Below are 25,315 nucleotides of genomic sequence, written 5' to 3' on the forward strand. Positions count from 1 at the left end.
CTCAAAATAACCAGAACCTAAACCAGAACTAGCATATGACTTGAGGCAATGAAGGAGAATACAAGTAAAATAGTCAGATGTTCCCATAGAGGTTGCGTTTTGAGCTTTAAGACACTGCAGAGTCCTGTTATTCCAAGATAGAAACTGATATTTAGCTATGTCTGTTAGATTATTTCTTCTAAACAAGAAACTACTAAGTAACAGAATAAGTGCTGAGTGACCTGGCCAATGGACCCACTGGCATAATGTTCTAGTTGACTGAAATATCAATTTTATTTCGTGTAATGGCCATGGAGCAACTTTTTAAAAGAATTAACAAATGTCAACTGAAATAATTCATAAATTAGACAGTGATCAAGAACTAAAATAAATCAACTAGTAAGACTGCTAATAGAAAGATAATAAGGGTAACCATATACTCCTGTCACTCAAAAATAAGGAAAGGTAATACATTAAGAAACAAACTATGAAAGTGGGAAATCACACATGAAATTTCCTACATTTGAAGTTAGAAATGACTGAAATTTTCAACACTCAATATAAATCGAGTCAAACTAGTACTGTTTTTTTAAAGTGTCATGAGGAATCACAAAATACTCCAGTGCTTATTAGACAGTACTAACAATTAAAATAAAGCACAACTAATCAAGAAAATGTCTAAAGAAAGCTTTAAAAATGGCTTAAGTGTTCTAAGAATAAGCATATAACCCAGCAAATTATCAGACCTAAAGGAGACATGTCAAGCTTAAAAGTTACCAGTTTAGAGCAAAATAAATACATTTTTAAAAACATCATGAACATATACATCTATACCTTGGGTACTACAGGTTTTTTTTCTTAAATGAAACTGTGATAGAAGTTGGAAGGAAGTTGAGGTCCCAAAATTGAACTTATCTGTTCACTAAACTACTTTATATGATTTTTAAATACTATATAAATTATGTAACTGATGTCATACGTGTTATATACCTTATATAAAGTTCTGGTATTACTGGTGCCAACTAAAGAGAATATCATTTAGTCAAGAAATTTTCCAAGAAATCTGGCCTCAGATACTTACTAGATGTGTGACTCTGCAACTTAAATCTGTTTGCCTCAGTTTCCTCATCTGTAAAATGAGCTTGAGAAAAAAATGGTAAAACACTCCAATATCTTTGCCAAGAAAACCCCAAATGAGATCATTAAGTCAAATAAGACTAACAAGATTATCTCTAATTTATCATGTATGTGCCCATGTCATGTATGCACATGTGTATATATGCACATACACAATATATTTTTAAAAATCTTGGTTGTAACACCATACTTGTATGTGGTCTCCTCCATAACCTCCTCAAAGGAGACTTTTTTGCTTTTCTTTGTATCCCAGAATTTAGCCTAGGTGCTTAAAAAAAGAATGTGAACTTGAACAGACTCTAGTTTATTCAACTTACGTAAGAGGGCAGAGACACTTTGAATCAAAGTATTCTATTACTATTATACTGTATAAAAGCAAGGGAAATTTAAACTAACTGCAATATTCTCTTTCCTTGCTTTTAATTTACAATTAAATCTTGACTAATGAATATTCTGGAGGAAAGTGGTTCTTTAGTAACAAATCCCACAGTTTAAAAGAAAATTTCATGTATCACAGAGCCATAAGCCTAATATTCATATGGTAAAAATGCATTTCAGTTGCAGGTAAACTGGTTAAGTCCTTATTAGCAAAACTAGAAGACTACAAAGATTCACAGTTTTTACAATCTCTTCCTGTCCCCCTTCTTCCCCAAAGCAAGGCTAGGTGATGTGACCCCTCCCTAGCACTTAATTCAGCTTTCCCCATCCCTTCCTTCTTACTAAAACACGGAAACAACTAAATAGGTATCATTTGTACTGGATTAATTATATTTCAATATAATGATTTCTGAATGTCTAACTCCACCAATATTTCTATTTTAAGTCTTTTATACCTTAATTGGATCATAGATTTAGAGTTGAAAAGTACACTGGAGATAATCTAGTTCAATCTTCTCCTTTTGAAGATCAGAGTAAATGGGTTAACCAGAGAAATTAAATGACCATATCATTTAAATGTCCATGGTCAAACAGATATTACCTAACTGGCAGCGTACAACTGGGAATTGAGGTCTTTGAGACTCCCATCCAACATTATTTCTATGATAGCAGTAGAATAAAAGATGTTAAATCAAAGAGTCAGAGCTAAAAAGAACCTTAGAGGTGATTTAGTCTACCTATCAATTTTACAAAAAAAGAAGCCAAATCCCAGCAAGATTAACTGCCTTACCCAGGGGAATCTAATTAATTACTGGTAGAAAAAACTAGGGCTACCAAATCTCTTGACTAAGCCCAGTGCCCTTTCCTCTACAAGGCTGCCTTAAAAATCGCAATAAGCCTTCCCACAAAACTAGCCTTAAGAAGTTTCCAGATTTATTAAATTCTGGGTGATGATGCACTGCACATTTTAGGTGAAATGCTTTAGTCATTAAAATAAAAGTGTTCACTGACCTCACCTGTACCCCAGCCCAATACAGATTCTTAAGTTTTTTGGTTCACCACATCATTGCTCAACTAAATCCCAATGTTCCTTTAGAGTTCATTACTACTTTCATACTACAGTAAAAAGAACCCATGTATACAACCTCCTCAGAGTGGACTCTCTGATATCTGCTTCCCTATTGCTCCAATACCTCTGTTTCATACAGCAACCCCCAAAATACTAAGAAAACACATACTAATAACCTGAAAACCAAGTAAGGTAATAAGACATAAGATTTTAACCTATTAATAGGAAACTATTTGTCTACCTCAGGGGTAGGGCCCTACCTACAGTCTCAAGACCATAAAGTGGCCCTCTAGGTCCTCAAATACAGACAGCCCTTTGACTGAATTCAAACTTCACAGAACAAATCCCCATAATAAAAGGATTTGCTCTGTAAAACTTGGGACTCAGTAAAAGGCCACACCAAAAGACCTACAAGGCCACATGTGGTCTCAAGGCCCCAGGTTCCCCACCTCTGGTCTACCTAATACAAGGTCAGACCAAGCATGTATCTTAAGGAATAAGAGAACTGAGCAAAGAAGGAAAATAGAGAAAAGGTATAGTAGGCAAAGATTCAAAAAGATTAAAAAAAACTGAAAAGAACAAGAAAACTTTTAGATCAGTGGTTTCCAAAATTCTTTGATTACACAACTCTAAGGAAATAAAATATGATTAAACATATGCATATTTTTATAATATACATATATTGTAATAGTATAGTATATTGTATATTAGTATGGTATATTGTAATATACTATGTATATTACAAAACGTAAACAAATAGAAAATTTTAAAGGATAAGATAAAGGTAAAATGAACAATTTAAAATATATTAGTGATGCAAAAAACTTTAATTTCACAAGTATAATGTAATATAAGTAATATTTTAGTGAGAACAACTTGAATACGCTTAGTTATTTTTGAAAAACTCGTTGTATATGTCCTAAGGAAAAAGGCAGAAATAATTTGTAAGTAATTACTCAGTTAACATATACAATGTGACTAGTCAAGCAGGTGAATTTGTTGAACACTTTTTAATTGAAAGATACACAATAAGTCAGTCAATAAAACAGCTTTTCCACAGGAGTCATTCCCCTGTATGCATGTTCCTTATGTATAGATGTGTAATTATGTAAAATCAAAATGTGTTAGTGAATTCACAGTGGTTTTTGTCTTAGAAGAAAGCTGAACATAAATCCATTGCTTTCTTTATGGGATTATGCTTACTGGGTAGTTATCATATGATACCTTTCTATTCATTGTTTGAATTATTTTAGTTGTATTTTGAATTATTTTAGTTGTATTTTTAATGAGTTTGAGGACTAGCAAAGAGATGAGTTTGTTTGAACCAGTGTGCAGGAGAGTAAAATAAGGCTGGAAGCTGGAAAGAAAGGTTAGTAGATTTTATAGTTCAATGTTGAACCTAGGTGCCTAGAAGTGTGGTGGTAACCTCATCTGAAATAGGGAAGACTAGAAAAGTAAATCTGGGAGAAAAAAAATAATTGATATCTGCAATACACGTTGCAACCTATTCGTGGCTACTCCCATACTCAATGACTCACATAGTTCCACCTAAACTGAAAAGGAAAGGTGGTGGTGGTTATTACTCAGTGGTCACTACCCTCCAATGGGTGCCTCCTGCAACCAAAGGTGATGAGGGAAAAGGGGAGATAGGAGTGAGTCGTCTGTCATGTTTGGGCTTGAGCTTGTATAGCACAAGGAAGGGTCAAGTGAGGGAGACTAGGAAGATAAGAGCTAAAGAGTAAGCATGTTTATGCTGAAAACAAGCTCTATGATGAAAGCGAAGGTGGAATCCAGCACCAATTCCCACCCTGGGCACTAGTAGATTCAGTTCATGCAATAAACTCCACAATAGAGAACACCTTTGGATTAAGGGATCGGTCTGATTAAGGAAATAATAAGCAAACAAATAAGGAGCTAATCAATAAATAAAAGTATAATATTAATATACTTCTAACACATTACAAAAGCCAATACTGGTATTTTGACAGATTTAGTTTAAAAATGTATCTGTAAGGCTAGATTAAAAGTCAAACTAAAATAACAAAATTATTACACATACACTTTCTCTCTCAACTTCTAGACAGACTGATGATAGTTAACACTTACATAGCACTTTAAGGTTTACAAAGCATTTGACATGAACATGTATGGATAGATGGATGGATAAATAGATATGGATACATAATAGATATAACTACATTAAACATAGCTATCTACGTTTATCTGCATCAAACTGAACCAATATGTTCCCATTTAGCGTTCCCCTAATTTTCTAGTAACGGAACTACATTATCTTTTCACAAGAGGCTCACCTCTCCAAAATACTCAAATAAAATTATTTTCATTATAAGTTCATTGCAGAAGGCTATAAAAATCACAACTGATTTTGATAGTTACACAGCCCACAATTAAGTTGATACTCAAAACAAGTAAACTACAACCAAATGGAGAAAGGAGGAAGAAGATACAGGTCAATATGCAGGCTTTTCAAGTTTAATATTTATTCAAATTGAATCACTGCTTATCAAACTCTCTCTCTCTGTATATGAGTACATATATATATATTCAAATTATTTTTTTATTTGCAAATGTAGTAAGAGAAAGAAAAAGATTTTATCCAACTGTGTGTGTATGTGTATGTGTGTGCGTGTGTGTGTTTGTCCTTCTTTACCGAAGAAGACCATGCCATCAGAGAAATAATGACATGACTTGCACTTGACTTTGTTTATAGTGAGGGAGGGCTATGCAGGTCACCAGCCTCACTTCTCCTCCAGAGCCATCTGAATCCACTGACTGACTGAGGAATCCACTGATTCCTCAGAATGACTGGAGATGGCCCAGGATGAGGCAATTGGGGTTAAGTGACTTGCCCAAGGTCACACAGCTAGTGAGTGTCAAATGTCTGAAGTGAGATTTGAACTCAGGTCCTCCTGACTCCTGCACTGGTGCTCTATCCACTGCACCACCTAGCTGCCCCTATCCAACTGACTTGCTGCTGGTATCTATAATAAACATACCTGTACCTGACAAGTGTTGTCCTGTGCATAATTACAAGTGGTTTGCAAAAAGGTTGAGTGCACTTTTAAGAATATTACAAATGTTCTAAGATTCAAAGGAATATTTATTCAAAACTAAAATACAGCTCTTTTAAGAAACAAAATGGGAAAAGTAGGTATCCCATAAAGATATGAGTGAATTGGCTGCAGTGTGTCAATGAAAACTCTGCTCTTCCACCTACTTTTCTGTATGACCTTTGAGTCACCTAAACTCTTCCTCAGGTCGGATTGAACCTAGTAACTTGAGATCCCTGATGCCTCTAAATCTCTGATCCTATGAAAAATGCTTATTACATTAGCATAATTTAACTGGGAAGGGGGTGGGGTGTTAAGTTAGCCATAATGAGCTCTGGAGTATTTAGAGCCAGCCCATGTTCTTTCAAAAAGGGAAGAGCCTTGAACCTCTCAGCTCCTCTGAATTTAACACCTATTATCACTTTCCTTCAGTTTTCTATGTTACACAGATCATCCCCTAAACCTAAAATACAATCTTGTGATTTGAATAGCACAGTTCTGTTGAGAAGTTTCAAAGCTTACAACATTACCAATAAAGAGAATTTAAAAGTCTAGTTGACAAAGTGGTAATTAAAGTGTTTTACCCACAAAACTGTAAAAGGCTCAATACTAAATTAGGCTTTTGATGAAGGCTGGAAGAAAAGGTGGTAAAACACACCACTGAACAGCTGTTAGACACAACATTTTATTCAGGGTATTTTATGTTCATTACTTTGGATGCGCAATCAATAATGAAAGTTAATGATTTAAAGTTTTTTTGCTAAAATCTTTGTGCTAAATAAATGAACAACAAGCTAACATCTTAGTCATCACAAGAAAAAAGATGTTGAAACAATAAGAAACTCCAAAGTTATCAGACAATCCTTTCTCTACCAAAATATTTTAATTGGTTTCAGCAACCTGACTGTAATACCAACCAAAAAAAAAAAATCCCACTTTCTTTTCAAAAAGTAAATTGCTTTGGTCAATAGTCAACTAATAGAGAAGACACACAATACAAGTGTTGAAAGCCTATCAGACAGCAGCCAACCTTTAAACCACAAGGTCTGCATTTATCTGAAGTAACTCGATTTCTGCTCCACACAAACAATCCAACACTGTTTCTCAGTTAATTCGAGGACTAATTTCTATTATCGTTATTATTGTGTTAGTAGTCCATTTATTGTAACAACTATCAAGCTTACTTTCAATATTAACTTTTATACGAAATCTAATATATCCAAGCTATGACCTGGAATGATTTTCACAGCCTAAGTTATGAAAACAAATTCTCCCCAAAAGTAAGGCTGATCTATCTTCAGTTGTATTTTGCCAAAACATACAAAACATTTTGCTAGAAGGAAGGAACAACTGATGACACATGAGGCAAATGTCGTCTGTTCTTTTTTTATTACAACACTAATGTAAGATCTAGAATCAAAAATTAACAAGATGAGATTTTGATTCTGTGAAATAACACACCATACACTAGACATTCATTCATTCGATTTTTAAAAAGGCACGTGGGGGTTTTTTCCCTTTGACAATAGGAGCAAAAGGGGATCAGTGGTGACCTGAGTAACTTAATCCTGATAGCATAAGCAATAATATGTCATTTTGGTATGTCTTTTGGGTAAAATATTGGTTTTGCACCAGTAGAATCTTCCAAAAACTGTTGTACCCCTGCCCTTCTCTCGCCAAGATCATCCCTTCAACTATTCAAAGTATTCAAAATTTCTGTTCTCAGATTTGGTGAACAAACAGAATTCAATGTTAATGGGCACTAGTTTGTTTTAATATGCATATTAGTATGCCTTATAATTATTCATTCAGTAGTGCTTTTCAAAGACAGGCTTAGATGGAACAGGGGGTCCCAAGAGAAATTCTTATAATTCTGTATATTCTAGCAAGCATTTATAAAATTGTTTTTAAAATATACATTTAATTATAAGCTTTCTCTTACCTGACTGCACAGTCAAATCCATTTTTTGTGGCTGATACATCAATGGACCATCTTCATCTAATGGGAGAACACATTTCTGAACAAATCTTTTTCTTGCAGTTTGATTATGGATCTTTTGAGGAGAAATATCAGGATTCCTTTCTTCTCCCAACCTTTTATTTTTCAGAAGTTCTATCAGAGTTAGAGACTGATTTTTTTTCCCACTGGACAGTTCTGCTTTTGTTTCATCAGATTCATTTAGGAAATTCAGTCCTTCTTCCCCTGATGCAGATACTGATACAGCTTCAGTCTTTAGGCCATTACGGTATGCTTCAAGAGGTATAACATTTTCAGATAAAAAGTCATCACCTGATGCAAGTTTCTGAGCTACAAATGGTCTGGGAATAATCCGGCGACTGTTCAATGCCTTTAAAATTTTTGCATATTTTTCTTCATTTTGCATCATCTCATTTAGAACACATATTGGAGATTTATGAGCATCCCATTTAGTTTTTCCAAGTCTTTTCAGGTGCCCTCTCACATGATTTGATAACCCAATTTTAGTATCAAACCAACCACCACAGAGCTGACAAGTGTGCTCAGAAGCAGATTCAGACTTCTCTATAGCTAGAGGGGAAAAAAACGTCACGTGTCAAAGTTTTTAAAGTGCTAAGTCTATTCACCCTAAAATCAATTACTCTGGAAAACAGGATTATTGCATGCTCCCATAAACAGAAACAGAAACAAAAGCAAGGCACAATCTTTTTCCCATCCGCTAAGTGTGACCACATACTACACACAGCAGCAATTCGTGCCCACCCACCCAAAAGCTCACCTTTTCTAACTCGTTTCACAGGTGTTCCTGTGCCCGTCCTTTTGAAGTGTTGCATTTTATCACTTGTAGCTATTTGCTCTGGAGAAACAACATGCCTGGCTTCATAGCTTAAACCTGCTCTATGTAGATGCCCACGGACATGATTGGATAACCCAACACCAGTTTCAAATGTTGCTGGACAGTACGGACAAGATTTTTTCTCTAGAGATAAATCAGTCCAATGGAAAACAGAATTATGTTTTGGCAATGACGTTTCTGCATTTTCTAAATGTTGAGGATCATGTATCTCATGTAAGTAGTTGCTAGTTTCGGCATCTTCATAATATTCAAAAAAAAAGCCATCGTTTTGATCAAAACTAAGGTTTTCTCCAGCTTCTTGACCCTCTACTTTATTTTTGAAGAGTGGGAATAAGTTTACGTTTTCCCGATTAACATCACTGTAAGATTCATCTTCCATAGACTGTGTAGTGTAGTCACAAAGTTCAACATTATCCCATGAACTGTCATCCTCTGTTTCATAGCTATCTTTTTTTTCAGCAGAATTTAACTTTTGCAAAACAACAACAGTCATTTTATGCAAAAAATCTGGATAGCAGTCTAAATCCTCTCCTGCAACAGAACTTTCCAACTTAGATTCATTAACTACTCTTTTTACAGCTACGCGTCTATAGTCTTTGAAATCTTCTGGCCTTTTTGAATCAAGGTTATCCATAATAAAACAATTGTTGTGGGAACTATCTGATGATGAAAACATATGTAGAGAACTGGCCTCTTCCTTTTTTAAATGCAAAGGATATGGATCACTTGACTTTTTAATCATTCTATAATTTTCATATTTGTGTCTATATAAATAGTTACTACTTGTTTTGACACTAGATTTTTGTTTCCCTGTCTGATGGAAATACTTAGGTTTTTGGTCAATGCTGTTTTTAATCATAACAGTCTTATGAGGAGAATTATTTTGATGGCACACATTTACACTTGCCTGGGAGACAGTTTTACGAGCTTTTTGTATTCTGTGTGTCCTCTTATGGAGTTTTGAAAAACTGCTCGACTGAGATGCTGATGCAAATGTTCGTTTTACATCTTGTTTTAAAACAGAGTTCTTTGGAAATGTGGATGTCTGTTCCTTAACCAACGACTTAGTTCTACCAAAATCTAAAGGTTCTTCAAGAATATCCCCCTTTTTTTCCAATTGTAGCGGCCTCCCAAATGGATCAATGCATGATGATGGATGCAAATATTCCATGTGTTTTTTTAAAATATTTTTAGCAGATGCAGTAAAAGCACACAACTTGCACATGTATGTGGCTGGTTTTTTGGAAGATTCTGTCAAAGAGTCTTTTGCAGAAGTCTTTTTTTGCATTTTTCTCTGAGCTAGATCGGAATTAACAATTGGACATTTCACTACTGCTCCATGAGCAATTCCTCGGTGGCACTCCAATTCATTTTCAGTCACTGCCATAAAGTTACACTCCTCACAGCAATAGTACCTTTTATCTTTTTCATGAGTTTTAGCATGTTGCACAAAAGTTTTGGGACAATTGGTGCCAAACACACACTGTGGGCACTGTAATCGTGCACTCCTCCCTTCATCCTGAAGTTCTTTTAACTCACGAATTTCCTCCATCAATTTCTGCCTTCTTTCCTGGTGAATAATCATGTGCTTCAGAAGTGAATTTCTATCACGAAATGTTCGCCCACATTCTCTACAAGCATATGGCCGTGGAACATTGAGGTGACGGAAGTGACTATTCCCATCTAGATGATACATCATGTGCCTATGGAGGTGTTTTTTCTCCCTAAAATTCACATTGCACTTTGTACAGGGGTAGAAAGATGGCTCTTCAGTGCTGAAAGCAGCAGGTGACTCAGAATCACTCTCTTCACATTTCTTTTTTAAAGTATTTGAAAGAAAAGTGCTTGTATGAACAGGTGAACTCTCTTCTCCACATTTACCTGGGCTATAAATCAATTGCTGAATAGCATCCACATCATCTAAGTCTTCATCTGCTGATTCAGGCTTCACTTTTGATAATGGGTATTTCTGTGGTTCTGTTATTTGTAGTTCTTCACTTTGCTCTAGAAATTCAACATTTAGTAGTTTTGATTTAGTGGTCATGTAAGTTGATTCACTAAAACAATCCTGGGTATAACGAGTTATCTTGCTTACATCCATTTTTCTTTTTCTCTTTTTCTCTAACCCTACTTTACAGTGAACTGGAGACTTTTCTATTGTTTCTTCATTTGTCATAAGAAACTGGATAAACTCTTTTTGTGGATCCCAGTTTGTATCATTTCCTGGTCTGAAATCATCTGTACCTGAGGAAATATCTGTTAATGTTTTGACACAATCATCTTTTGCTAATAAACTTTCACTCTCCTCACATTCCTCTACTTGATTTATTAAAGTGCTATCTGACTTCACACTACTCCCTACTGATTTTTGTTTATCACAACCAAATGAAGCAGAGGTAGGTTTCTTAATGGAATGGATGGGATTTTTAATCTGTGCTACATCAGGTAACAAAAATAAAACTGGGTGTTGATTTGAATTTTGTGGTGTAGTTTTTGTGGACAGCTGGGGATCATGTGCCACTTTCAAAGTTGAACAGGAATCCGTTTTTTGCTGACTCATGGGTTGTCCAGTGGTTAATGAAATGCTGCCTTTACTCATAATGGAAGTCTTAGTTAAGGAGTGTGAAACTGGTCCATTAACAGCAGTTCCTTTAGGCAAGATAAACTTTTCACTAGAAACAGTAGGAGCACCAGCATGGATAAATAGGGTGGACTGGCCTCCGCTTAAGGCTTTTTCAGATCTGTCCCTGGATAGCTCTTCAGGCAGAGTCAATGTATTGTTTTTCTGAAATGACATTTGACACTCTTGTGGTTTAAGAACACCACTCTCTTTCTCAGAGATGAAATTGGTGTCATTTAGAAGTTCTTCTTTAGCACCAGAAATCTCAGTATTTATCTTCGAATCATCCATATTGTTGTTGGCAAGCCCATTAAACACATTTACTCTAGAAAAAGAAAAAGAAAGGAATCCATTAAATATTTATGCAAAAAACAGTATCTTTAAAATGTACAGCACGAGATTTTAAATAGGTAAAAAAAAGTTTTTTATCTATTAAAATCAACTTAATTATTTAAACATTTTGCTTGCTATTTTAAAATATTAAAAACCATTTAAAAGATGTTATGTTCTTTAACATTAAAATACACATGACTGAATTTGTTATACAGGATGTACTAAGTGGTTTAAGTTACTATAATACTTGGGAGAAAATAAAAGGAGACAAAACCCAAATGGCACGAACAATACAATTTTCCCTCACTAATTTAGATATGCTTAACATGGTCAACTAAAATAAATTTTTTAAACAAACTAGAGTTCTAATTCTTTCAAGAACATATCTTTGAATGAAAACAAAAGCAAAGCATCTGGGGTACGCTAGATTCTTACTTAAATGATTACCTAAAAGATGATTTTTATAGGCATGTCAACTGTTTAGATGTAAATGGTATTTTTAAGGTATCTCATTAAAAGTTAACTGTAATCTTTTCTCATGATTTTGCTTGTTACAAATTTCAGTTCAACTTTTATCCAAATTACCACAAATTCAAAATTACTTAAGCCTAAAATAATGAGATTTCACGTACTTCTGTACCTTGACCCTAAAATTACTGTGTACTCTTTCAATTCTTCAACTTAGAAAACCTAACCACTGTCCTATAAAACTACAAAATATTCATGGTGAATTAGGTTAATGAATGTTGGTTTCTTATTTACTAATAAATTTAGGTAACCTATTTTTCAGTAGATTTTGTTGGATTTGCTAGTGAAGCACTATCAAAACACCAAACAAATAAACAAAATGTCAAAAAAAACCCAAAAAACAAAAAACCAGACACTGAAGAATCGCCTTAATGACAATATTTTTTACCTAAAATGATTAAAGTATGTGCTTCAAGTGACCAAAGTCCTATTTTTTTTAAACAGTGATTCTTGTTGATTTGGCGACAGACAGCTACAAATAATTTCAGGATGTACAAATGAAACACATAAATCAGACAATAGCTGATAATACCTGACCTACAAGGTTTTTGTACTGAGTTGAGTGTCCTTATTTGTACTAGGCATGAATTTAATAGTACACAAATATTTAGTGTTTGTCTTTGCAATTCATTTTAGTGAGTTCTGTTAGAAGATACTTGGAAACTAAGTAAAAGTTTAGATTTAAAACAAGGAAGTGAAAAATGTACTAACGTATGCATTAACACAAAATTATCTATCTGTATTCGTAATAAAAACAAAGCATGACTAGTTTTGCTTGTAAAGTTAAGATTTAACCTCACCTTCCAATGTTTTCAAATCTAAGATCACAGATTTAGAACTCAAAGCTACTTTAAAATAGGCTATCAAAAGCAAGGGTTCTTAAAACTGCTTTTTTGTCATGTCATCCTTACGGCAATCTGGTGAAATGGTTTGATGCCTTATGTTCCTAACTGGAGAAAACGCTGAACTCCAGTTCAAGATGAGTGAAAATTAAAATATAAATTTTTTTCCCCATCTAAGTTCGCAGGTCCCCTGAAATCTATTCACAAACCACTTGAGGTGTGTGAACCCCATGGTAAGAATCACTGCTCTAGACACAAACCCTCATTTTACAGATTTTTACAATTGCCCAGGCTCACAGTGGAAAAGCTGGGATTTGAACCCATGTCTACTGGTTCCAAATCCAGTTCTCCACCATAAAAATAGACTTCTAATTCAAAATTAGTCTATGTTTGCATAAATAGTGAGTTTTTAGAGAAACAGTACAAAGTGCATTAGCTGACTTTCTAGTAAGTACAGTTTTATTTGTGTAAGTTAGTTATTTCTATATAAAAATAGCAAAGGCCACAGATACAAACTTATTTTCACATGAAAACAAAACAACTGACATAAATAAAAATTTTATGGCAAATTTCACAAAGGATCAAAACAAAACTGGGAAAATAAAAGGGAAATCTCTAGGTTTGCTTCTTTTTCTTGAAAATTTTATAATTAAGTATAAGCACTTAATGAACTTCATTCCTTTCCAATGACCTAAAATGTACATTTATGTAAAAAATGAGGGATAATGTAAGATACTGACTTTATTAAAACTATTTACTTTTTAAAATTCAACATGTTAGACTAATCATTTTGTGAGCACCCACATCTAACTCTTAAAGTTCTCTGCTGCTGCAAGATTGGCAAATTGCCATGGAAATAAAAATAGACTTTCAATAAGATCATATTCAATGCTATCACCCCAAAATGGTGCTAATGCAGCACCCAGCAGGAGTTTCTACATCACATACACAGAAGTTAAAAAGGGGCAGCACAAACGTGTTAGGAAAGAGTACTGCAAATGTCAGTAAAAGGAAAACCAAATTCAATGGCTGTATTACTATTACCCATTCAGTGACTGCTCCCCAACAATAAGTCAAACATCCCTCACAAGGGCAATAACATCTTAAATCTTGTAGAGGTAGCATTAAGAATATTTTGTTTAAATATGTATACATGTGTGTACACACAATGTACATATTTGGGTGTAGAAGATTTATACTATCTGTTCTAGTTTACTACTAATAATGGGGGTAGACAAGTATATGCTCAGTCAATTTGAGAGCCTATATTAGCTTTTCTCAACAGGAAGCAACGTTGCTAACGAAGTGGTAAATTCAGTGTTAATGAGTGGCTTCACTGTTACCACCTCTGTGGTAAAACCTTCCATGTTCCATGTTCTACCCATCTGTTCTGGTGTTAGGAGTTCAGAGAAGGAACAGACGCTTCCCATTTAAAGCAACTTCAGTGGTACCCCCTGAACAGCAGGGTGGCAAACCATGAAAATATCATGTAGACTTGGAGACTGCAGTCCTCATTATCAGAATGGTTTCACGAAAGCCTTCCACAAAGTTTACATTCAAAAGACAGCAAATTGTTTTGCTCAAATATATATGAAAGTAAATGTTCATAATCCATCTTTTAATCTGCAGATTACATACACAATTCTTTCTCTAGAAGTGGAGGTATATAAAACCTACCTCTAGTTAGAATATCTGCTGAACTGTAAAATGACATAGCTCAAGAGTTTGTTCTTTCACCTGTTAGGTAATTATTATGCATAAGTAAAGATGGCTAATACACTCCAAATTAATAATCTTCCCAGATACCCAAGCTATTCTTTTTTAAAATAATATTGTTCCAGGTACAAAATCTTTACAAAGAGAAGGAAAACATAACAATATTGAATTGATTCATTAAACAGTTTTAGAAAAAAATTTTAAACAAAAAATATAACAGTACTTTTTCAGAATTTGTATTTTTATGTTGTTAGAAAAAGTTATCCCACTGAAAAGGAATAACGGCCATAGCATCTTCAAAACCTGGTGCAATAAACAAGCAAAAATGTTTATCATTTACAGAGGTTTGCTGCTATTATATCCATCACTAATGCTTATGCAATACGTAATGCTATGTAATTCTAACAATGGGGGTAAGATAAAAACCCACACCAAATGCATTGTCTCTACTGTACAATAAGCAAATAAGTGTAATTTCATCAATATTTGCAGTTTTCTGTGCTACCAACCAGCAATGAACATTTGAAATCAATTCTTAAAACTTGATTCAAAAAGTTGAATCAATTTCCAACTACTTTAAATTTAAAAATGTGTATATTATAAATATACAACTAGTTTAAATGCAGTATCTCAAAGTTCAATTAAACTACTTTTATCAGTTGGATTACGATAATTCAAAGAATTTTTTTTAATTTGCTTAGTGGGTAAAAAGTTGCAAATGGGATTTTTAATATACACATAAAAACATATTTCAGGTTCTAGAAAATCATAATGAGTTCTGCAGCTGTAACTGCCTGTAGTCATACACTGTAAGCATTAAAAGAGAAGTACAAAGGTCAGATCTGTCTTCAAGATGACAGATCATCACTTATATGCCTCAAGCTAGGCTTATTGTCTCAGAAATCTCAAACATCAGTATTTTTGCAAACTATCAGCACTTGCTATAACACCCTTACTACACTACATCTTGAGGTTACTACAGAAGAAATGAGGTGATAATTGCATATTAACATAATTATTCTGTAATCCCTCTGAGCAAGCTTCCTAGGTCACTCAGTAATTCAGATTGGATACAACCTTTCTGTCATCAAATCTATGCTGTCCACTTGCTGTTCATTAATAAATCTTTTTGATAGAAAATTAGCTTAATTTCATTCTTTTATGTACATTATTAATTGTATTTATTACAAGTAGGTTAACATTTCTTGGGTACTTATCGCATAATGCCAACCTTGTCATATAATATAATTTCACCAAAAATTATAATGCTGCCCTCATTCAGTAGTAGTTCATTAAAAATTATACTGCACAACTAAATATAGTATTGCCCACTAGCACTATTACAGTTAATATCTATCAGGTTCTATTATAGCCCTTTCTTTTCCTTGAAAAGATCCTTAAGAGTACAGAAGAGTCTAAGTTAGCAATACATGTTAAGTCAAGAAGAAAAAGCATTAAAAGCTGTCAAACTACATATAAAACAAATCTTAATTGACTAAAATTCTGTATTTTGATTGAGGCATGAAATTCTATGAATATTATACAAATATGTTTAGCTAGAGTTATACTGTACATGCAAGTTTGTGTGCATATACACAGCATATATTTACAAAGAAAAGAGAGGCTTAAGATGTTGGTCTTTGCATACTCATACTATCTCTCCCAACCCAATGAACCCTCAAACCATGTTGTAGGTTAAAGAACACATGAATTACACATTTTAACAGGGACACAAAATTTAAAAAAGCACCAGAGAAAGATAACCAGAAAAAAAGGATATGAAAAACCTTGAGCAAATCTGGTCTAGGTACAAAGGGAGCAATCATGACAGCTGAGATATTTAAAAAACAAGCACATCAGAGAAGCAAATTGACTTTTTCTATATAGCTTCACACAAAAAAATAGAACAACTGGTGGAGGTCACAAAGGAACCAATTTCGGTTTCATTTAAGAACATCTTCCTAATAAGCAGAACTTCTTAATACAAAATAGAGTGCTTCATAATGTAACGAGGTCCCTGCACTGCACTCCAAGCAAAGACTGAATATCAGGCATGCTGTAGGAGAATTTCTTGGTCTGGACAGTGGCAAGACGAACTAAATACTTGTAAGGTTCCTCCCAACTCCCAAGCATGTATAATATTACGCACATGACAAGGACATTTTATATGTGTAAAGTCTATAAAAAGTATAGATATGAATATTAGTGAGACTTCTCTCCTGAATTTTCAGGAAAAGCTACAAAGCATAAACTGCCTCACAATACCTCAGCATGACGAAATAAGAACAAGTCAAGAAGCTTGAATTTCTCTCTAGTGCAAGATCTGCTGCCATTTTTACTAGCTCAGCGATACTGGGGGCAAGTTATTCTAACTCTAGTGCAAGATCTGCTGCCATTTTTACTAGCTCAGCGATACTGGGGGCAAGTTATTCTAACCCGCCTCCAGACATTTTCTTCATCTACAGAAAAGGGCTTATATCTTGCAAACTAAGAAACACTCTACAAATATCATAGGCTAATAACTGCTTGTTTAAAGAACATAGCCAAACAATAAGTTAAATGATTATGGACTTCTGTGAAGAATCAATACAGTCTCTATTTGTGTAAGACTGAGACTGAGGCCTATATACCTGAATAAATAAGAAAATCCTTTAGCCTTAAGCAATTTTATTAAAAATACAGAAACTAAGTTTTTCCACTAAATTTCTCTGCAAGTTATCCATTATATACCAAAAGATAAAAATAAATCTAAGTGATTGGCATACAGTAGGCATTTTATATCTGATAGCATAAGAGAAATCCTATAGTGTAGAGTATATCCATGGCAAACTAACTATCTTTAAGGCCATGTTTAACATTAAATAATGGTTCTCTATCAGAAGTAAATTACTTGAAGTCTTACCATGTTGAGTTTATTAATACAGAGAGGTTTCCTGCCCATCTCCCTACCATTTAGCAGAGGAATTGTGTGTTTGAAAAAAGTAATGAGAATGGTAAACCACAGAATCTCATAATTTAAAACTCAGGTTATTAGGACCTGTTCTCTCCTGTGTTACTGAAAGTGAATTCTTAAAAGTATCCACAAAAAGTTATACATACAGAATTTCAAACTTTCACATGCTCAATCTTCCCTCTAATTTTTTTTGGCCAATCTCATGAATTAATATTTTTCTTCATAATGAAACTAAGTAAATGAAGACCACCTGACTATTAATTTACTGCAAATATAATATTTAATAACAGTACTTTTTTCTAAATGAAGAATCCCAAGGAAAAGAGAACTTAAAAAAATACCAGCATTATCTTAGCTTCTTAATGAGAATTCCATTTTCTCTTCCTCTCATTGTTTAACAGATTAAATCAAAAGTCATCTTTGGGATATCTTCCTGAGTTTTTAAAGTACTTTCCACTCTTCAGAATCTTCATTCTGGTTTAGTTCAAGAATGACACCAACAATATTTGTAATATCATAACAACTGAAATTATGTTAACAAACTCTACATATTTTAGGTGTGGAATTTTTTTGTTGTTCTTTTCCGGCTCATCTTTACCATCACTTGTCACCCCCTCCTTTAAACCCAACCCCCCACCAAAAAAAAAAAAAACAACAAACAAAACCAAAAACTCCAAATTTATTAGATACACCTGTTTTGATACACACCTGTTCTGCAGGTATGTTTCTGGGCTGTGTTTTTAAGGCTTCCTACCATACTGTTTCACAAAAGTGACAAAGGCAGCAAATGCTCTCCTCTCCTTATATGACAAAAATTTGTGCGTCAATCTCTTACTTTATTCAGCTCTTGAGAGCTACAAAACCAAGACAGCTCTTTAAGTTCAATTGAACTGAACTTCTCACCCAAGACAGACACTTCAAAATTTCTATGTTCCCCATGGAAGACAGGCCAAAGCAAATCTATCACTATTGCTGAACAATTCAAAGTATTTTCTTACTGACAGGATATTACTGATGCAATCTCCATACAAGATAGACAATACATGATCATTCCACCTAAAAAAGTTTTCCCCCTAACCCAATAACAAACATTTCTAATTCAATTTGCCATGAAATGATTAAAGCTATATGACTAAGGTCATCACCATCTTTACATCAAGTAAGCTATCAACAAAGTAAATAAATGATATTGAAATGTTTCTCAATAAAGAAAATAATATATTTTAGAGATGTTATGAGACAAGCAATGATATGAGAAAAAAATAAACTTTTAACTAGGCAACAAGCAGATAAAGCCCTAGTTGCAAAAGATATGATGCCATACTGATGCCATACTTAGAAATCTTCAAGTCATCGCCAAAATAAAACAGGAAAATCAAAATGAAAACCAAAAACATAGCAAGATCCCAATCCTCCACTTAACTAGGACAATTAACAGTTTCAGTAAAGTAGGCCATTTACAAAATAAGCTCACATACACCTACATAAAATAGCATTTCAATAAACCACCAAAATCCAGTAGGGATTAATAGAAACAGAAGCCCCAATAACTTTGAAAATGCATTAGACATGTGGCAGTCATTTTATAACAGCACATAATATTTTCATACACACTGAAAAAATAAAAAGTGTAAATAGTTGGGAGAGATGTATCATACTCACAGTGCGCCATGCCAACACAACAAAATTTACAATAGTAACCCAATTCAGTTACAGATTTAAGTGTTATAACAAATCGCCAGCAACTATGTAGTATGTTATATACCAGGCATGTGTGTGTATGTTTGTGTGTGTGTGAGCACGTGTGTAAGGAACTGGAAAAACCAACAAGATTCATTTGGAGGAACAAATGATCTCATATTTCAAAAGAAAAATTTCAAAGTAGGAATGGAGAACAGAAGTTCTAGACCTCATAATAAATCATAAAGAAGTAATCAAAACTATTTGGTATTATTTTAAGAACAGAAAAGAACAGACTAGGTTGAAGAAGAATAAGAAACAATTGAACCCAGTGTTCCATGAAACTTAAAATAAATTACCTAGGAAAAAACTCCTTATTTGAGAGTAACTGCCAAAAGCAACCTAGTATAGAGCATGCATACATGACTGAATTAAAGATCATACTGCAAAAAAAATAATAGAAGGCAACAAAAAAGCTGTGGCTAGGGGTCAATTCTTAAAAAAAAAAAACAAGGAATATAAATGATTATAAAATAGGAAATTTCAAGTATGAGAAGTAGTAATGCTTTAACAGCTTGAAATTGCACTAATAAACCTATTGGGACTGCCTCTGTGAAGCACCTGATCAAAATGACCACACACCTTTGACTTAGAAATTCCACTCCTAGGAATGTAACTTGAAAAGGTTAATGGTAAAAAAGTTCTATATACATTAAAATATTTGTATCATTAATTAGTGTACTGGAACAAAACCTACAAACAGATAATCACTGATTGGATAAACATGGTGTGGGCACATGAAAATGTGATCACATCTCCAAATTGTGGGTTGCTCACAGCTAGGTCAGGAACTTGCAAGGTCAGATCAGGGGCAAAAATCAAGACTTTGTCCTAGAATGGACTGTTTCAGGAGCACTGAAAGCTTTGAGGCCCCCTGGTCTGACCTCTCCCTAAGACCCTGGAATAATAAAATACTCAAGAAAGAATCTCAAGAAAGCAGCACAAAGACAAACTTTTAGTTATACAGAAATGTGCAAAGCTTGGGCCTAACATAAAGACCAAAGTCAGGAAGCAGACTGGAAGAATGAACAAACAAAAAACGGAATGCCACTACAAAAAGCTATTGTGGTGAATAGGGATAATAAGACAAACTCAGATGAAGAGAATTACTCCATAATATCTATTAAAAGTCTCAAAAAAAAAAAAATCACAGCTTAGACACAAATTAAATTAGAATTCCTAGGGGAAATGAAATAGAGTTTTTAAATTATTTTTATCAATGTAATGAGAGCACAAGACGAAAAAACTGGGAAAGAAATTAGAACTATGGAAGAACTAGAAGGAATTAACAGATTGGCATAGAGGTACAAAATCTTGCTCAAACAAACTGTAAAAATTATAATAACAGAAGCCAATGATCCCATAAGAAAATGAAAAATATTAAAAGTCAAAAGAATGAAAAACTAGACAGAAATCTAAGATATCTCATTAGATGAAAGCAACTGACCTGAAAAACATAAAGGAGAGAAAATTTAAGTCTTTGGACTATATGAAAGTGATGACCTCCCAAAAAAATCCTAGACATCATATTTCAAGAAATTATTAAAGTAAACTGACCACAACTCAGAACCAAAAGGCAAAGTAGAAATAAAAGGAATTTATCAGTCACCTCCTGAAAAGAAATCCCTAAATAAAAACTCCAAAGAACATTAATATTCAAAAATCGTAAGCTTCAAGATCAAAGAAAAATATACCACAAGTAGTCAGAAAGAACTCAAGTCCTAACGAATCATAATCAGAATCCCAACACAGCAACCAGTAGGTTGGAATAAAAAATCCTCCAGAAGGCAAAGAAGTAAGATATTCCAGAAGGCTTACAAACAAGAATAACTTACCCAGCAAAACTGAGTATAATCCAAGGCAGAATGTATGTGAAAATGAATCATTAAATGGACTTCTAAATCTTCCTGATGAAGACATCAGAGTTGCATGGTGACTGAAGATTAGAGCAACAACCCTCAGGTTGAAAGAAGATCATCTATCTGACCTCCTGGCTTCAAGCCTCACTCTCCTCCATCACACCTTTTCTTGGGCCTACATGTGACCATGTGACTCCACCACTTAATAAACTCCAGTGTCTTCCTACTACCTCTAGGATAAAATATAAATTCTTCAGTTTCTATTTTAAAGCCAGTCATTCTCAAGCTAGTCCCAAACTCTCATTTCACTTCCATTTGACATCATTCCCTCTCCTCTGGGATTCAGCCAAAGTGGACTTCTGTACTTCAGCTATGACATTACACTATACACATGCCCTCCATATTCCATTTCTCACTTCTGCCCCAGTCTCTCTTTTCCTTTAAGTCATATCATCTTCAGAATGAGGCTTTTCCTGTTTTCTCCAACTACAAGCCCCTCTTTTCCCTCCTACCCACAACACTTAAGCTTTGGAACACTGCAAGCTGTGAGAAGGTTGATGGGCTGTTTAGTTTTGCTAAACTGTCTGTTTTTTCCTTCTCTTTTTTATTCTTTGTTAAAAGGGATGACTATGGGGAAGGATATATTTGAAAAGGAAACTAATATAAAACCAAAAGATACTAATTTTTTCCTCCACAGAATGTAAAAGATATAACGAACAATAATCACAACTGACAGGTCTTACAAAATCTCTGGATTTAAGGGGAAAAAACAAAAATGGCTAACAGAGATTTAATACAACAGTCTATGTGGCTGTCCTTGATGAGTCTCATTTTCCAGACTCAAATATCTGGGTATTAGAAAAACTGGTAGATATGAATACTATGGGGGTTGGGGGGGAGACAAGAACCAGCAGATAATGGAAGATAGATATCCCAGAGACCTGGGCGAGAGGGTTTCCCCTCCCCCCCTTCAAGGTACAGAGCGAAGAGCAGAGAAATTGCACTTAAAAAAGAATTGAAAAGACTTGGGTGCAAGCAGTCATTGCTGCCATTATTTTAGCCCCTCAGGACTTAAGACCTCACTATAACACAGGATCTCATAATCACTGAAATTAGATAATTTAATTCAACCTTTTCATTTTATAGTTTTTTACATACTGGGAAAGTTCCAGAATGGTGGTTAACAAGCTGATTTGGAAGCATACTAGATTCAGCTTTGTACAGCATTACTTGCAGTAATTTAAGAAGTACAAAATCCAATTAGTAACTATACGGACTTGTTATACATGGTAAGGGAAGCAAATGCAGGGCAAAGAAAACATTATGGAGAAATTGTTTAGTCTTCCATTTCACAAAATCCAGCACAGTGACACAGCAGAGGGCCATCTACTTACCCTCACTTGACTGTATACTCAATATGACACCTAAAGGCTGATGAAGACTTCATCCATCATGGGATTCCATCATGTATTTTTATTCAAGAATATAAATTATACCTAGGGGTCAGTTTTAAAAAGTGCAGCCCTTTGACTGAATCCAAATCCCCTTAGAAGATTAGAATAAATCCCCTTAATAAAAGGATTTGTTCTGTAAAACTTGGACTCAGTCAAAAGGCTGCACCCAAGGACATATAAGGCTACATGTAGTCTGGCCTGATTTAGACTATCACTGTAAAACACTAAGTCACCTCTTCCCAAGGTACCTACAGTTTACTTCTCTTTCTTACACTTCCTGACATCCATATTCCCACTCTTTGATCCCCTCAAAACACTCCAAATACTATACACAGACTTCCAAGGCTTTGGGAGGCAGATATTCTAGTAGGAGTATTGCTATCTTAAAGGTATATAAAGTTTGGAAGTCAGACTAGCTGCATACAACAAGAGAAGTATACTGTACTAGTGAATGTCTTAGGAAGACTAATGCAAAAAGTCCTTTTTATAAAACACAATGACAAGTTTCTCTAGTAAGAAGCACTGAAGGAATAAGGAATGGAAAAAGGAGTGAAAGGAAGGAGAAAGCAACAATTGCTCATATATCCCAGAAGACTTTTTCAGATGTCTCAGTGCCTCATTATAAAACTTTAAAAATTTAAGCAACAAAAGTACAGACAAGCTCAATTTTAATTCTCCCCCATGTTAGTTAAAGGGAACATGCATTTGTGGATATCTGGAAAAGTAAGTGCAACTTCATGAAGAACTGGGCCTGCAAGATCAAGCACATTTTAAGTTTTTTTAAAATGGGAATGTTTTAGTTTATCTACATTATATGTGCTTTCAAAGTTTTATTCATGCCTTATTTTTCAAAGCATGGTCACAGAAAGCTAAATAAATTTATCAACTCTCACTCTCTGCCCATAGAACTCTATCTTTTAACAAAAAATAACTGAGCATGCATTAGATTTAGCTTAACTAGATTTTAGGAAGGCCAACTGACAAGTCTCTCATGCTATGCCTGTAGAAAGGATGGGAGAGTTAGAGTTAGTTAGCTAGGTTAGTCCCCTCCCTCCCCACAGAAATGATTCAGAACCAGCTGTATGGCCAGAACCAGCATTATCATCAATGGCGCTGGGTCATCTTGAAAGGATATGTATGTGCTTGGCTCTGTGACACTAAATTTTTTTTTGTTAATTATTTGGAAACAGGCATAGATGGCATGTTTATCAAAGCTAGGAGGAATAACTACCATGCAACATGACAACATGAGGATTCAGAAGGATCTTAACAAGTTAGAACCCGTGGGTAAATCTAGTAATATGAAATTTGACAGTTATAATAGTAAATTTTTAGAACTGGATTCAAAAATCCAATCTCACAAATAAAAGATGAAAGAGGCACAGTTAAACAGCAATATTTCTGAAAAAGATTTGGGATATTTATTCTAATATAAAAGCTCATTATAAGTAAATGATGCAAAAAGGCAGCAAAAAACTTAGCTCAATCATGGGCTGTGTTCCTCTCTGCCTTCGCTGCTGAAGTGGGTAACTGGGTGGGAACTGGTGCATTTACTGTCAGATCCTGCTGATTTGTTACTTGGTTTTGATGAACTGTTGCTGTCTATCTCAGTAACAAAGCTTGTGGGAGAGGGTAAGAAGTAGAGAGGGCTATCCAGCAATAAATGTGATATAAAAATCAAACTCGCTATTAAACAGGCTGAATTGGCTTAATTTAGGTAAGCATTATGTCCATGAACAGAGAGATAATAATCTCACTGTATTCTTTACTTCACTGTACTACATTTTAGAGTAAGATATTGACATCCAAGTGCTATACTTTAAGAAAGACCATGAGAAGCAAGATGATATAGTGGAAAAGGGATGCATTTAGAGTCAGAGAACATGGGCTGAAACTCTTCCTCTGACATTTAGTACTTGTGTGATCTTGGGTAAGTCATTTAAATCTAAGGAGGGAGAGAAACCAGATGACCTTGGAGATCCTTCCCAGCTCAAAATCTATGATGTCCTAGAAAATCTATGATGTCCTAGAAAGCATCCAGAGGAAAGTAACCAAGATGGTAGGGTCTGCCCATGAATGACTTCTTGACATATAATCAGCTGAACTGGGAAGATTAACTTAGAAATGGGGGTGTGGAGGTAAGAGAAGAAGGTACATGACAGCTGTTTTCAAATACCTGTGATGTCACACAGAAAAATAATAAATTTGTTCTACTTGTTCTTCCCTCAAAGTTAAGAGGTAAGGGGGAAAGTTGTATAGGCACAAATTTGCACTTACATGAAGGACAATCTTCCTCAAACTTAGATCTATTTATCCCCTTACAAGAGTCTATGTACTGAACTACATGATCTAAGGTCTCTTCCAACACTAAGACCCTGCTGCTCCAGCACACTAGCTGAGGAAAGGAAATACTAAGACAGAACTTCTACCCATTGCTCCTCTTCTATCCCTTAGAGCCAAACAGAAGTCTAGTCCTTCCAAATGACAGGTTTTCAAATACTGAAATGCTACTGTTCTCCCAATTCAAATCTCCCCTACAGGTTGTGCACTCACAGTTCCTTCAACCAAGGCTTGTGTGGTGACCTGATGTTGAGGCTCTCCAGATTGAGAATGTTACTAAATTTTAACATATAAACAGTCTGTAAAACTGATATAAAAATATTAAAATAATTCAAAAGACAAAAACAACAAACCAAAGGAACCTCAGAAGCAGAAAAGACCACAAGAATACTAATACTCAGAAGCAGAAAAGACCACAAGAATACTAATAAAGCGTATCATAGCTAAAAAAGTGTTACTTAC

General features: G+C 34.6%; 1 protein-coding gene across 12 annotated transcripts in view; it reads right to left on the reverse strand.

Moving 5' to 3' along the window:
* The window catches only part of ZNF644 (zinc finger protein 644), a 124,198-nt gene that overhangs the window by 39,497 nt on the left and 59,386 nt on the right, over positions 1–25,315 (reverse strand). For 11 of the 12 annotated variants that reach the window (XM_072649053.1, XM_072649056.1, XM_072649055.1 and 8 more), the window contains 2 exons: positions 8,391–11,413; positions 7,577–8,182 (listed from right to left, as the gene is read on the reverse strand). In XM_072649053.1, coding sequence (XP_072505154.1) covers positions 7,577–8,182; positions 8,391–11,379 — 3,595 coding nt within the window. In that variant the 5' untranslated portion in view covers positions 11,380–11,413. The remainder of the gene's footprint in view (positions 1–7,576; positions 8,183–8,390; positions 11,414–25,315) is intronic. The other variant, XM_072649057.1, reaches the window with a different exon arrangement.

This window comes from Notamacropus eugenii, chromosome 2 (assembly GCF_028372415.1).
Source record: "Notamacropus eugenii isolate mMacEug1 chromosome 2, mMacEug1.pri_v2, whole genome shotgun sequence".
NCBI classification, from domain to species: domain Eukaryota; kingdom Metazoa; phylum Chordata; class Mammalia; order Diprotodontia; family Macropodidae; genus Notamacropus; species Notamacropus eugenii.